The sequence below is a fragment of the Pristis pectinata genome, chromosome 18 (genome assembly GCF_009764475.1).
Source record: "Pristis pectinata isolate sPriPec2 chromosome 18, sPriPec2.1.pri, whole genome shotgun sequence".
Taxonomy (NCBI): domain Eukaryota; kingdom Metazoa; phylum Chordata; class Chondrichthyes; order Rhinopristiformes; family Pristidae; genus Pristis; species Pristis pectinata.
This window is the reverse complement of record NC_067422.1, coordinates 36108910-36123717: the sequence shown is the minus strand read 5'-3', so window position 1 is coordinate 36123717 and position 14808 is coordinate 36108910. Positions and strand designations below refer to the sequence as shown.

General features: G+C 43.2%; 1 protein-coding gene across 1 annotated transcript in view; it reads right to left on the bottom strand.

The window, feature by feature from the left end:
* Window positions 1–767: 767 nt before the first annotated feature.
* The window catches only part of LOC127580139 (transient receptor potential cation channel subfamily V member 5-like), a 52138-nt gene continuing 38097 nt past the window's right edge, over window positions 768–14808 (bottom strand). Inside the window, exons 11-15 of the mRNA XM_052033349.1 lie at window positions 12964–13129; window positions 9888–9954; window positions 7973–8241; window positions 4337–4443; window positions 768–1005 (exon numbers count right to left, since the gene is read on the bottom strand). Of these exons, the coding sequence (XP_051889309.1) occupies window positions 768–1005; window positions 4337–4443; window positions 7973–8241; window positions 9888–9954; window positions 12964–13129 (847 nt within the window). The remainder of the gene's footprint in view (window positions 1006–4336; window positions 4444–7972; window positions 8242–9887; window positions 9955–12963; window positions 13130–14808) is intronic.

The following is a 14808-nucleotide window of genomic DNA, read 5'->3' as shown; positions in this document are numbered from 1 at the left end:
CTTCCGGCGCCAACATAGCACGCCCATAACTTCCTAACCCGTACGTCTTTGGAATGTGGGAGGAAACCGGAGCACCCGGAGGAAACCCACGCAGACACGGGGAGAACGTACAAGCTCCTTACAGACAGTGGCCGGATTTGAAACCCGTGTCATTGGCGCTGTAAAGCATTGTGCTAACCACTATGCTACCGTGCCATCAATCACATTAGATAGAAGTTTCAATACTCACGTAGGTCAATCTGATCACCTGGAACTTCCAAATGGATATCTTTTTACATTAACGCAGTCAGTATGCCATTTTTCTAAGGCATTCCATATTCTACATTCCACATTTAGATCACAGTATAAGTCACTGCCAGCTGTCTATTTCTCTATCTATAAATCTCTTAAAGTGGATTAAATTCTAGCCATAATTCATGCTGAGTAAGTCATTTCATAATGTCAAACATCTGAACCCCTCAATTAGTTCCCAATGTTTAATTTATTCCAAAGTATATATTATAAATGATTGGAACCCTTGATCAAATACAAGATTTCATAGATTTAAGTGATGAGTAAGAATCTTCATTAAATATAGAGAGGTTCAAACCAACCGCAGTGTCAAAGGACCAGTGGTTCTTGCCATCTAGAAGCTGTTATGAGTGTGTATATGCTGCATGTCTTTGTCCCTACCAAGTAAAGCTCCCCACTGACTGACAGGAGAATGGGCAGTTAATGCACTGGTGTTGAGGCTTCCATGGGACTTAGTATAAAGTATCCCTGGGAGTTTACAGAGAGTGCTCAGCCTCTTTCGTCTTACTGTGAGCACCATCAGAACGATGAACCTTCGATTTGCGGTGAAGGTGCAGCTCCATGCTTGGACTGAAGTCAGCTTCACTCCTAACAGGAGGTGAACGGTTCAGCTCTTTCTCCATCTTGTTGCTGGATTCTTGATGTTCTTCCTCCTCTGCACGCTTGGCGTTGCAGGAGCTCTTCAGAGCACTGCAATCATTGTTGTCCTCCACCCTGTGAGACCAAGAGAGGTCATTCAATTACAACTTGCATGTCTGCCACACATCTAACGTCTCAAGCTCAGATGACAGACAAGAAGCAGGTGACAAACCTTTGTGAGAAGTTGGAAAGGAAGGTGGTAGGTGCTGAAAATCTAACCAAAGTGATGTGATTGAGATCTACTGGCCATTTATTGCTATTTCTCAGAGCTTGCTATGAATAGTGAAATGCCAATGTTCTTCCATCTTCACTGGACCATCTCCACAGAGTCATGAGCTATTGACCACTGGTAGGGAAACACCAATGTACAATGGTGTCTTTTAATAGTAGTGGCCATCCTCCAGTGAGTCAGGGTGGTTTAACAGAAAGGTGAGCTATCGAGCGTGACTAGTATGAGCAATTGTTTGGATCTTGGGGGTGGAGGCAAGGCAGAGGTGAGGGAGGGGTTGGCAATCAGTGGTGGTGATACAGTTGTGAGCAGGATGGTAGGGTGCCAGCAGTGGATCGATGGCAGGGTGTGATCAGAACCAGGGAATCAATCTCATGTGCAACCAGTGTTGGTGTGAAGATAATGGTAGGAAGTAGGAAGGGGAGTGATTGGTAATGGGGAGGGTGATCAGTGACAGTGGAGTACAGGGGAAATTGATTGACAGTAAAGTAAATCAATCAGAGGCAGGGGGTGACGAGTGCTGGCTGATCAGTTACAAGACCGGAGGTGTGAGCAATCAATATTTGGGGGAATGATGACTAGCAGGGCAGGGAAGATCACTAATGTCAAGTTCACTGGTGGTAAGGGGGCATCAGAGAGTAATGATGTGGGAGGAAGAATAGAGCTGGGGGCTATAATAGGTGTTAAGTTGCTAGCAGGTGGAGGGAGTAATTGGTAAGAAACAAGAGGTTGATATGGCCAGCCTGGGTTTGGGGGGCTGCCTGTTTTCTTTCTGTGAGGTTTGGAGGGGCATACCTGCTTTTCCTGGATCCATTCACCTAATTATATCATTAAAACTTCCCCTCATTAATCGTGGTCTGACACTGGTGGGATACTTGAAGAACAACCCTACCTTGCTCCCAGCTGTATCACCACCACTGTTTGCCACCTGCTCCACCACTCCTGCCTCCTGCCCCCCTGCATCGCCCCCAACAATTGCCCATACCATTCACCCTTGACAGCACACCTTTTGATCCAGTTACCCTGATGACTAACATCAAAAGACACAGTCCAACAGAGCTTCTCCACCAGATGCACACAGTGTGCAGACCACCAACGATGCACGAGCCTTGCAGTAGGGGACCCGAACAGGTGCTGAGCCCTTGATAAACAGTGCACCGTTCTGCATGCATGTTGCAGGCAGGGCAATGCAGGCTTATTCTTTGTGCTTTTCCAACAGGGAGGTTGCACACTTCCAATTTACAATGAGCTTCCATGTCCTGCCCAACATACGTGTGGCTTAGGAGGCCAATGAGGACTCAAATGTGAGAATTGTTCCATTAAATTTCATACTCCAGTGGTTCAATTTACAGACGAATCAGTAAATGAACTGGCTGAAATGGCATGCTTCAATATGCAAACTGAATCAGGACTGAACAATAAAGGAGTTTTTTTAAAATTTTACTTACAGCATGGTAACAGGCCCTTCCGGCCTAACGAGTCCACGCCGCCCATTTTAAACCCAAATTAACCTACCCGTACGTCTTTGCAATGTGGGAGGAAGCTGGAGCACCCGGAGGAAACCCATGCAGACACGGGAGAATGTACAAACTCCTTACAGACAGCGACGGGAATCGAACCCTGATCGCTGGCGCTGTAATAGCGTTGCGCTAACCGCACATTTATTACATTAAGCGCGCACATTTTTTACATTCATGTATTTTCCTACTTTGCTACATCAAATTCTGCGGCATCCATTGTAAAACAGAGATGGGGCTATTTCCTAACACCACAGTACTGGTGGACCCTGTCCAAGAACCGAGCATCAGTTTCTAAACATTATAGTTTAAATATCATGGAGAAATCACACTCAGATTAAGTAATGAGAGATCAATGACTTGAAACATCAACTGTTTTTCCCTCCACGATACTGAGTATCTCCAAGTGATTTTTATTTCAGATTTCCAACATTTCATTTTTTCGCTTTTTGATGATTATTTGCTAGTGGCCATACCCATTCCTACTTCATCATTTCTGTTTAGTTCTGATTATCTTCAACCTGAAACATTAACAGTTTCTCCCTCCATAGATGTTGCCTCACTTGCTGGGTGTTTCTCTCTCAGATTTTCAGCATAAGCAGTTTTTCTTTAAGTTTTCACTTACATACTCATTCATGTTTTGAGATCTGGACATCACTCGCAAGGCCAGAATTTATTGCCCATCCCTAAATGCTGTGGTGAAGATTGTGGTGAGTCCTGTGAAAGTACTCCTACAGTACTGTTGGGTCGGGAGTTCTAGGACTTAAACCGATGAAGCAGCAGTAATATCTTTCCAAATCAGCATGGGACATGACGTGGAGGTGGTGGTATTCCCCTGCATCTGGTGCATCGTCCTTCTTGGTGATAGGACTCACGTTTGGGAGGTGCCCCAGGAGTAGCCTGGGTGAGTAACTGCAGTGCATTGTGTAGATGGTTCACACTTTTGGCACGCTGGCCTTCAGCAGTCAGGGCACTGAGTATAGAAGTTGGGAGGTTATGTTGCTGTTCTGCAAGACGTTGGTGAGGTCACATTTGGAATCTTGCTTTCAGTTTTGGTCACCCTGCTTTAGGAAAGCTGGAAGAAGTGAAAAGGAGATTTACAAGGATGTTGCCAGGACTCAAGGAACTGAGTCATGGAGAGAAGTTGAGCAGGCTGGGACTTTTTTTATTGGAGCGTAGGAGAATGAGGGGTGATCTTACAGAGGTGTATACATTTATGAGGGGTGTACATAGAGTGAATGTGTACAGTCTTTTTCCCAGGGTTGTGGAATCAAGAACTAGAGGGCATAGGTTTAAGGTGAGAGGGGAGAGATTTAAATGGAACCTGAGGGGCAAGTTTGTCACCCAGAGTGGTCAGTTTGCGGAACGAGCTGCTAGAGGAAGTAGTTGAGGAAGATACATTAACAACACTTAAAAGGTACTTGGACAGGTACATGGATAGGAAAGGTTTAGAGGGATATGGGCCAAACGCGGGCAAATGGGACTAGCTTAGATGGGAATCGTGGTCAGCATGGACCAGTTGGGCCGAAGGGCCTATTTCCATGCTGCATGACTCTATAATTCTATGACTGGCTACTATATGCCAGTGGTGAGGGGCATAAACATTGAGGATAGTGGAAGGGTGACAATCAAGTGTTTGGAATTGGTACTCTGCTCTCACCAAAGATACCAGTTGTTATCAAGTCCAAGCTTCGTACCACAGGTACCAGCACGAGACCAGAAGCGTCTTGGAAGCCATCTCTCCATATGAATCATCGAAGTCATAATCTAGTGTAAGAGAGTAACACATTTTATGGTTCTGATGAAAGGTTTTTGACCTGAAACATTAACTCTATTTCTCTTTCCACAGGCGCTGCCTGACATACTGAATGTTTCTAGCACTTTTGATTTTCATTTCAGATTTTCAGCATCTGCAGATTTTTGATTTTCAAATGTTATCACACGTTTGGGTGAAAAACACTTGAAAGAAAGCTTCGTTCACAGAAGACCCTGAATAAATTCGTTTAATGAATCGAGCCACGATGCATTAATCTGCTGCTCAGTTAGAGCACTCTCGCCACTGCTGAGAAGACTGTCGGATATCCCACATGACTGAGAGAAATATGAGGAACAGCAGGGAGGACCAAAAAGATGAGATATGAAAAGAAACTTGTGAGGAATATCAACTTGACACAAAAAGCTTTTATAACCTAACGTGAATCCTTTGAAAATTGGTGCAGGTAATATTACGTTAAAAAGTAAAGAAATACCAGACTTATTGAATAATTACTTTTTGTCCGTCTTCAACAAGATGAAGATCTGTTGGATTATTTACCATTCAGTAGTGAATTCAGGATGGATAAATACATGTAAGGAAATAGAATGAGGAAAATAATGGTACTGAAGATTGACATTTCCCTGGGAGCTGCATGTTTCTACCCCAGAGGTTCTAAAGAAAGTAGATGAATAAACAGTCAATTCTCAGCCACAATCTATCAAAATGCCCTTGATTCAGGGATTGACCCTTTGGATTGGAAAGCAGTAAATGTAATTCATTATTTAGGAAATCCCAGAGAGAGGGAAAGACCCATATTAATATGTGATTGGAATCTATAATTAAGAAAAGAGTGACTGAGCACTTAGAAAATTTTGAGTTAATCAAGAGAGGAAACATGACATGTAAAGGATTGACCATATCTGACAAATGGACTGTAATCTTTTGACAAAGTAACTGAAACTTGACAGTAGAGTGTCAATGAATGTGTTTTTATAGGAAATTGATAGCATTCCATGTCAAAGACCAATACTAAAAAAAATGATTTTTTATAAGGTGGCTCAATTGCATAAGTAAAAATGGATGGTTACAATTTAATAAGCCATTACAGAGCTTATAACAAGTGTTTATCACTTTAAAGCACAGAGATCTAATAGGAAAAGTAGACTAGCTGTGTCTAATTGGAGAAGGTAAAGATAGTATTAGATCAAAGGGAAATGCTGATAATGTTTCCAACTAAACTTTGGGATTGGGAACATTCCAGGAGCCAGTAAAGCAGCACTAATATACTGATAGGGAAAGGGAAGACGGAATCTGAGAGCAACCCGATGAGAAACATAAAAGCAGACTGTAAAAGCATCTATAGATACGTAAAAAAGGAAAGGATTAGCTAAAGTGGGTCCCTTACAGACTGAGGCAGGAGAACTGACTTTGGGGAATAAGGAAATAGCAGAGAAACTAAACACACATATTTTGTTGGCCTTCATGGAAGAACTCCCAGGGATGGAGGACAGCAACAGGTCAGGTGTGAAAGGGGAGCTGAAGGAAATTAATAAAAAATATATTATTGAAGAAATTAATGGGACTGAAAGCTGAAAAATCCCTAGAGCTGATGACCTGCATTCCAAGGTTTTGAAAGCCGTGGCAATGGAAGTAGCAGAAGTTCTCATTGTCATCGTCCAAAGTTCCATGGACTCTAGAATGTTCCCACAGGTTGGAAGGTGGCAGATGTACTCCACTATTTAAGAGAGGAAGGAGAGAGAAAACAGAGGACTATAGACTAGTTAGCATGACATTGGTAGCAGGAAAAGTGTTGGAATCTGGACACTTTGGAAATAGGATTGGGCGGAGTCAACACAGATATATGAAATAGGAGTCACATTTGACAAATCTGTTAGAGGTTTTTGAGGGTTAACTAGCAGAATAGAAATGGGCGAACTAGTGGATATGGTGTACTTCAACTTTTAGGCTTTAATAAAATGCCACTCAAGAGGTTATTAAACAGAATTAGAGCACATGGTACTTGGGAGTAATATACAGGCAAGGAGTGGGGGCTGGTTAATTACAGAAAATAGGAATGAATGGTCATTTTTGGGTGGAGAGGTTTTGACCAGCAGGGTACTGTAGGGCTGAATACTGGGGCCAAGCTGTTCACTACTTATATCAAAGGTTTGGATGAGGGAGTGAAGCGTAATATCTTCAAAAATGCTGATAATACAAAGCTGGGTGGCAGTGAAGATTGTGAGGAACATGCAGAGAGGCTTTGGGGAACATAGGTAGAAGTTACCTACTTTGGCAGAAAACATAATGAGGAAAAATGGTGGGAGATTAAAAGGTATTGGTGTTCAGAGGGACACTTGGGTGTGCTTGTACATAATTCACTGAAAATTAACAAGCAGATGCAGCAAGCAATTAGGAAAGCAAACAGTATTGCAAGAGCATTTGAGTAGAAGACTAAAGATGGCTTATTGCAATCATACAGGGCCCTGCTGGGACTGAATTAACTCCAGGGGCATTCTGTAAGATGTGGAACTGGATAGACATTGCATCTTGACCCAACTTTATGCTAGCAATAGCTGGTGCATCTTGTGTAGCCCTATGCATCTGAATGGGATCACCAACCTTGATTTGAAGGCAGGTTCAGAAACATTCCTTGTTTATTTTTCTTTATTTCCCTGGATATTTACATCTTTAATTAATTAGCAACAATTTAACGTGTTTTTCTTTAAGTAAGTTTTACATTTTTCAATGACAATTTGCAATTTGTTTTTAACTTTCAAATGACCCTGGTCACTAGAGGTAGTTGGAACGAGTGAAGAGGCTGTCTGACAGCCATGTGGATTGAATGATGCATCAAGAGCAGCAGCTTCTTCAGAGCTGGGCAGCTAAAAAAGGTTAGTGTGATCGCAGGCCAGCGACCACAAGTCACGGGCCAAGAACAATGTCACCCTGACCAATGCCTTTAGCAGGTCTAAACATCTCAAGACATCACTTGAACAAACAACATTTAAAAGGACATGGAACCATCGCAAGTGGATGGAGTTCTGATACAAATGAGCTTTGGGTTAGCAGGACCGAATGGTTCAATCTATTTCTACTCCAAGGACTTGAACTGTTCATCACACAGACACTTCTCTGCAGTACCACACTGAATTGATGTCTTTCAAATGCCACATTAAACCATGGCCTCTTCTGCCCTCTCAAGTGGACATGAAAGCTCCTGTGCAGGAGAGCAGATGAGTTCTCCCTGATGTGCACTTCAATATTTATCCCCCAGACACTATCTGTTTGAAAATACTGTTAAAATGTTGTTTATAGGAGCTTACTGTGCACAAAGTTCCCTAAATTAAAACTCAGTAAAGTGATTAATTAGTTGTCAACCACTTTGAGATGAATCAAGGTAGTGATGAATGATAAATAAATGGAAGATATTTATTCTTTTGCAAGCATAGATTTGGGTCCACTGGTATCAAGCAAAGCCAACTCACTTCTTTCCTATACTCCAAGCACAAACAGACAAATGAATGTATATGAACCTAGCACCTGGGCTCGCCAGAGTACATCATAGTTCTTCATCACTCGCCGGAGTGTGTGGGCAATCAAGAAGATGAAGAGAATGACCATCATCTGGAAAGTCATCATTATGTAGGACACATATAAAATCTTGACCATGAAAGGTGTGTACTTGTCATAGTTCAGTGGGATGTCGAGGAGTCCAAAAAAGAGCATGAAGACCAGGAATATCAGATTCTTAAAACCATGGAAATGAATCCAGTAGGAAGGATCAAGCTCTTGGAATGACAAATATAATGCTGGAATGAGAAGAAATCATTGTCAGCATCAATCTCTGAACCTAACAATATAACATGTATGTGCTTTATAGGGATTAATATAGCTATTACAGCGCCAGCGACCTGGGTTCAATTCCGGCCGCTGTCTGTAAGGAGTTTGTACATTCTCCCCGTGTCTGTGTGGGTTTCCTCTGGGTGCTCTGGTTTCCTCCCACATTCCAAAGCCGTACGGGCGACACTTGCGGGCTGCTCCCAGAACACTCTACGCAAAGGATGCATTTCACTGTGTGTTTCGACGTACTTGTGACTAATAAAAGATATCTTATCTTATCTTAGCATTTGAGAACATACCACAAAAGACATGGCGGAGACAATTAAGGAAAATTTGACCATATGGATAGTGAGAAGGTGGGAGAGAAGAAAGTAACTGTATGCCTAATGGAGTTACTTTTGAGATGGATAGATGTTTTAAGTGAAGTTCTTTAGGGGTTGTTCTGAACTAGGTATTGGCAGAATAATACAGAATTTTTGAATGCGGCCAAATTGCAGAGGACTGTAGATTGTGATAATTATAAAAGCAAAGAAAAATTTACAGCATAGGAGAAGGTCATTCACCCAATTGTGACTGTGAGGAGGCAGAGAAAGGCAAAGAGGTGCCAGAGACAGTTCAATGCCAAAACTGTAATACATTTGGGAAAAAAAGTCATAAAATCATAAAATAGCCTGACATAGAAGGAAGCCATTCAGTCCACCCAATACTAGCTTCAAAGAGGAATCCAGTTCACTACCTGGTATGCTGCCTGGAGCATGCCTTATGAAAGCAGGTTGAGGGAACTCGGCCCTTTCTCCTTGGAGTGACGGAGGATGAGGGGGGACCTGATAGAGGTATTTAAGATGATGAGAGGCACTGATCGGGTAGATAGTCAGAGGCTTTTCCCCAGGGCTGAAGTGGTGGCCACAAGAGGACATAGGTTTAAGGTGCTGGCGAGTAGGCATAGAGGAGATGTCAGGGGTAAGTCTTTTACTCAGAGAGTGGCGAGTGCGCGGAATGGGCTGCCAGCAACGGTGGCGGAGGCGGATATGATAGGGTCTTTTAAGAGACTTTTGGATAGGTACATGGAGCTGAGAAAAATAGAGGGCTATGGGGAAGCCTAGTAATTTCTAAGATAGGGACATGTTCGGCACAGCTTTGTGGGCCAAAGGGCCTAATTGTGCTGTAGGTTTTCTATGTTTCTGTTTCTACCGCTTTCCCATATTCCTGAAACTTCCTCTCCATTACAGTCATTATGCAAATCCCTTTTGTAGGTCACAGTCGAGTCTACCTATCCACCTATCTATCATAAAGTGGATCCTAGTCCTAACCACTCACAGAATACACTTTGACGGTTATGGTCTTAAATGGAGTAGAGGAATGAGTAGATACATTGATCAATAAAGTGAACACCACAAAGAGAGGTGGCTTTGTAGGAGAAAGTACTGAAGTGGATTTGATGGAGTCAGTGTCCATGGTATAACTGATTATTTGTTTCCAGTGTAAATTCTACATTGTCCATAGTCCATTTTCTCTTCTAACAAGATTGTAACCAATATCAGGACAGTACATTACTTTGGGGAAAATACTACATACATCAACAAAACATTACTGAAGAGAAATTTAATTAGATTACCTGTGGTAAATCCTATCAGCACCATCACCATTAATATTACAAACGTCAAAAATTTCTCCAAAATAATCTGAAGGGCAAATAAAGAAAGGTGTTAATTAACATCTTCTCTAATGAGCCAATCATTCAGATAACTGTGCTTGTCTGCACTGTGAATAAGAATAAAGGCACATAGGAACAGATATTGGAAATTGTTCGGGAATTACCCGACTATAATCAATTTTCAGACACACAGTGATACTTTCCCTAAAACACCAGAGAAATTAGCATAATGTGAATGTATTAGCCACGATCACCAATTAATTTGTGGTCTGTGATGCTTATGCCTTCCTAGGTATATTTGTTTCATGGGAAATAAAGATTATTACGCTGCCAAATCATAAAAAAACATATACACAAAAGGAATTGCAGGATGCAGTGGAGATGAATTTTCTGCCTTCAACTCTACCTGTTTGCCTTCATTATGAGGCTTACAATCTTTTGAAATGGGTAGAGGCCACTTGGCCCATCGAGCCTGTACCTCTTTATCATTCTTGCTCCTTGCCCCATGAAACTGTTAACTAATTAAAACCCACCCATCTTTGTCCTGAATGTCTCAGTATCCACAGTTTTTGTACAGCACAAGGGACTATTCATCCATTCAGTAGCTGCAGCCCATTTTAAAATGTCCCCATTGCTCCTTGAGTGGAACCAACCAACATGAGGTGAAAGTAGCAATGGATTCATTGTTTCCGATAGTGTCTGGAACTGACAGCATCCAGCTGACCTGTTTGATAATATATGGACCCTTATTCCAATGAAAGAAAGCTCCATCATGCCGGTGAAGCACTGGTAAGTGCCACAAGAACTTGGCTGAACCACGCTCCAACTTGTTCCCTTTCCTCTATCCTAGACAATACCATGGCAATCAATGTCTGTTACTTATATAATAGACTATATATTACTATATATACTTATGAGGGGCTACAAAGGATCAAGATGAAAGAAAACGTTTCCATCTTCATTGACCCTTTACAGAAAGCTCACTGGTGGTAGAGACATACAGCATGGAACCAGGCCATTTGGCCCATTGTGTCTGCACTGGTCATCAACCACCCATCTACACTCATCCTACATTAATCTCATTTTCATTCTCTCCACATTCTCATCAACTGTCCCCAGATCCTACCACTCACGTACACACTCGGGGCAACTTATAGTGGCTAATTAATCTACCAACCCACCCATGGAAGGAAAACAGAGCAGCTGAGAGAAACCTATGCAGTTACAGGGAGACCGTGCAAACTCCACGCAGACAGCACCCGAGGTCAGGATTGAACCCGGGTCTCTGGTATGTGAGGCAGCAGCTCTACCAGCTGCTCCACTGTGCTCTGTGTTGCAAAGTTTTGGAGCTACCTGTTTTAATGCCCTCCCTGTTCAAAAACATTTCAGATGAGAATTTAGGATTGGTGGTCCCATGTGTGTAGTTAAATTAAATAATACTAAGACAGATAAATCTCCGGGGCCTGACGGGATTTTCCCCAGGCTGCTTCGAGAGGCTAGGGAGGAGATTGCTGAACCGCTGGTGAGGATCTTTGAGTCCTCGTTGTCTACGGGGGTGGTGCCGGAGGATTGGAGGGTTGCGAATGTGGTCCCCTTGTTCAAGAAAGGTAATAGGGATAGGCCAGGGAATTATAGACCGGTGAGTCTCACGTCTGTGGTGGGTAAGCTGTTAGAAAGGATTCTAAGGGATAGGATTTATGAACACCTTGAGAATCATGGACTGATTAGGGACAGCCAGCATGGCTTTGTGAAGGGAAGATCTTGCCTCACAAGCCTGATAGAGTTCTTTGAGGAGGTGACCGGGAAGATTGATGAGGGCAGTGTGGTGGATGTGGTTTACATGGATTTTAGTAAGGCGTTTGATAAGGTTCCTCATGGTAGGCTTCTTCAGAAGGTCAGAGGCCAAGGGATCCAAGGAAGCTTGGCTGTGTGGATTAGGAATTGGCTTGCATGTAGAAAGCAGAGTGTTGTGGTGGAAGGAGTGCCCTCGGATTGGAAGGCAGTGACTAGTGGTGTCCCGCAGGGATCAGTTCTGGGACCTCTACTTTTTGTGATATTTATAGATGACTTAGATGAGGGGGTGGAGGGCTGGGTTAGTAAGTTTTCGGATGACACTAAGACAGGCGGTGTTGTGGATAGTGTGGAGGGCTGTCGGAGCTTACAGAGGGATATTGATAGGATGCAGAGCTGGGCTGACAAGTGGCAGATGGAGTTCAATCCAGAGAAGTGTGAGGTGGTACACTTTGGAAGGACAAACTCCAGGGCAGAGTACAGGGTAAACGGCAAGGTACTTGGCAGTGTGGAGGAGCAGAGGGATCTGGGGGTTCATATTCACAGTTCGTTGAAAGTTGCCTCACAGGTGGAAAGAGCAGTTAAGAAGGCCAATGGGATGTTGGCTTTCATAAGTCGCGGGATTGAGTTTAAGAGCCGCGAGGTGATGATGCAGCTTTACAAAACTCTAGTTAGGCCACACTTAGAGTACTGTGTTCAGTTCTGGTCGCCTCATTATAGGAAGGATGTGGAGGCATTGGAGAGGGTGCAGAGGAGATTTACCAGGATGCTGCCTGGATTGGAGAGTATTGAATATGAGGAGAGGCTTAAGGTGCTAGGGCTTTATTCACTGGAAAGGAGGAGGATGAGAGGAGACATGATAGAGGTATATAAAATATTGAGAGGAATAGATAGAGTAGACAGTCAGCGCCTCCTTCCCAGGGCACCAATGCTCAAGACGAGAGGTCATGACTTTAAGGTTATGGGTGGGAGGTTCAGGGGAGATGTCAGAGGGAGGTTTTTCACCCAAAGAGTGGTTGGTGCATGGAATGCACTGCCTGGGGTGGTGGTGGAGGCAGATACATTGAACAGGTTCAAGAGCTTGTTGGATAGGCATATGGAGGAACGTGAGATAGAGGGATATGTGGGAGGAAGGGGTTAGGTAGTGTGAGGGTGGTCTGATGGACGGCATGACACGGTGGGCCGAAGGGCCTGTTTTGTGCTGTACGGTTCTATGGTTCTATGGTTAAATACCTACTTTACTTACCTTTTGGAGTAGGATGGCAAAATGCCCAAGTATCCGGAACCCTCGAGCAAAGTACATGGAATTGCACCAGGCCAGGGCAATGGCAATGGCCATGAAGAACCCCTCGACACCTGCACTCGTCAGTCGGAGGATGGAAATCAGTAGCACCAGGAATGCATAGCAGATGCTGTTGAGGGGAAGGGAGGCATTCAATGGTTAAATGAGTGGGTAAGCTGTGGCAAGGCTCATTGTTGGGAAAGATCATACACTCAGGACCAGAGAGAGATAGGTCAAGAGTACCTTCTAAATGGTGAGAAACTGTGAAACAGCAGCTAGATTTAATCAAAGTCGAGTTTAATGTCATATGCACAAGTGACCCAGGTTCAAATCCGGCCACTGTCTGTAAGGAGTTTGTACATTCTCCCCGTGTCTGTGTGGGTTTCCTCTGGGTGCTCAGGTTTCCTCCCACATTCCAAAGATGTACAGGTTAGGAATTTATGGGCATGCTATGTTGGCGCCGGAAGCGTGGCAACACTTGCAGGCTGCCCCCAGCACACATGTATTTCACTGTGTGTTTCGATGTACCTGTGACTAATAAAGATACCTAATCTAATCTAAACATGTACGCACGGGTGCAATGAAAAACTTACTTGCAACATTAATAAATACACAGCATCATATAACCAGCATTCACAAGAAAAACATTAATTAAACATACATAAAAGAATTTTTACAAGAAAGAACACAATTAGAACAAAGAGAAAAAAAGTCCATCTTAGTGCAAAGTGCCCTATAAAAAAATAAAAATGCTGATGGGAAATTGTACCTTTTCAAAGGAGCTGGAATGTAAAGGGTGAAAGTAAAACAACACTTATTTAAAACTCTGGCTGGACCCCATTAAAGTTATTGCACTGTTCCTTCATTGTAGCTCTAGAGGGATGGAGCAGGTGAAATGCAGACTCACCAAGGTGAGAGAGGAGCTAAAACTGTGCTTAAATTATGAAGATAGGATCAGAGACTAGGCTTGAATTCCCTCAAGTACAGATTTAAGGGGAAATCTAACTGAGATATTTATAATGATTCCAGAATCCGATAAGGTAAGCTCAGATAAAAGTATTTTTTCCCCACTCCTGAAAAAGGATTATTGAACCAAAATTAGAATGAGATGATCTGGAGAGATTTCAGGAAACCAAAGGGGATTGGAAATCTGGAACAATGTGTTTCAAAACACTGGTCACATCAAATGGGGGTGATTGGAGGGAGGGGAGTCTCAAATGGAAATTTCAAAATGGAGATTGGTAGTTGACTGTTATGCAGGATTATTAAGGGTTATGAAACTAATCTTGTATAGCCATGGTCTGATGGAATGGTGTATAGGCTGGAGATACTGAAATACCCAGCACTGTTTGCATGTTTCCAATGGGAAACATGTTTTGAAAGAAGGAACGCATGAGAAAAAAGATAAGGTAAAATCTTTATTAGTCACATGTACATCAAAAAACACAGTGAAATGCATCTTTTGTGTAGAGTGTTCTGGGGGCAGCCCACAAGTGTCGCCACGCTTCTGGCACCAACACAGCACGCCCACAACTTCCTAACCCGTATGGGAGGAAACCGGAGCACCCGGAGGAAACCCACACAGACACGGGGAGAACGTACAAACACCTTACAGACAGTGGCCGGAATTGAACCCGGGTCGCTGGCGCTATAGTGGCGTTGCGCTAACTGCTGCCCTACCACGCCTGCACTAAAAAGAAGCAAGATCAAAGGAAAGGCTAAAGGTGGTGTAAAGCACGACGAAGTAAAAGAAAGGGGAGAGTCGAAGATGAGTGAGGGAAGAGAGACAGACAGAGAGAGAAGTGAGCA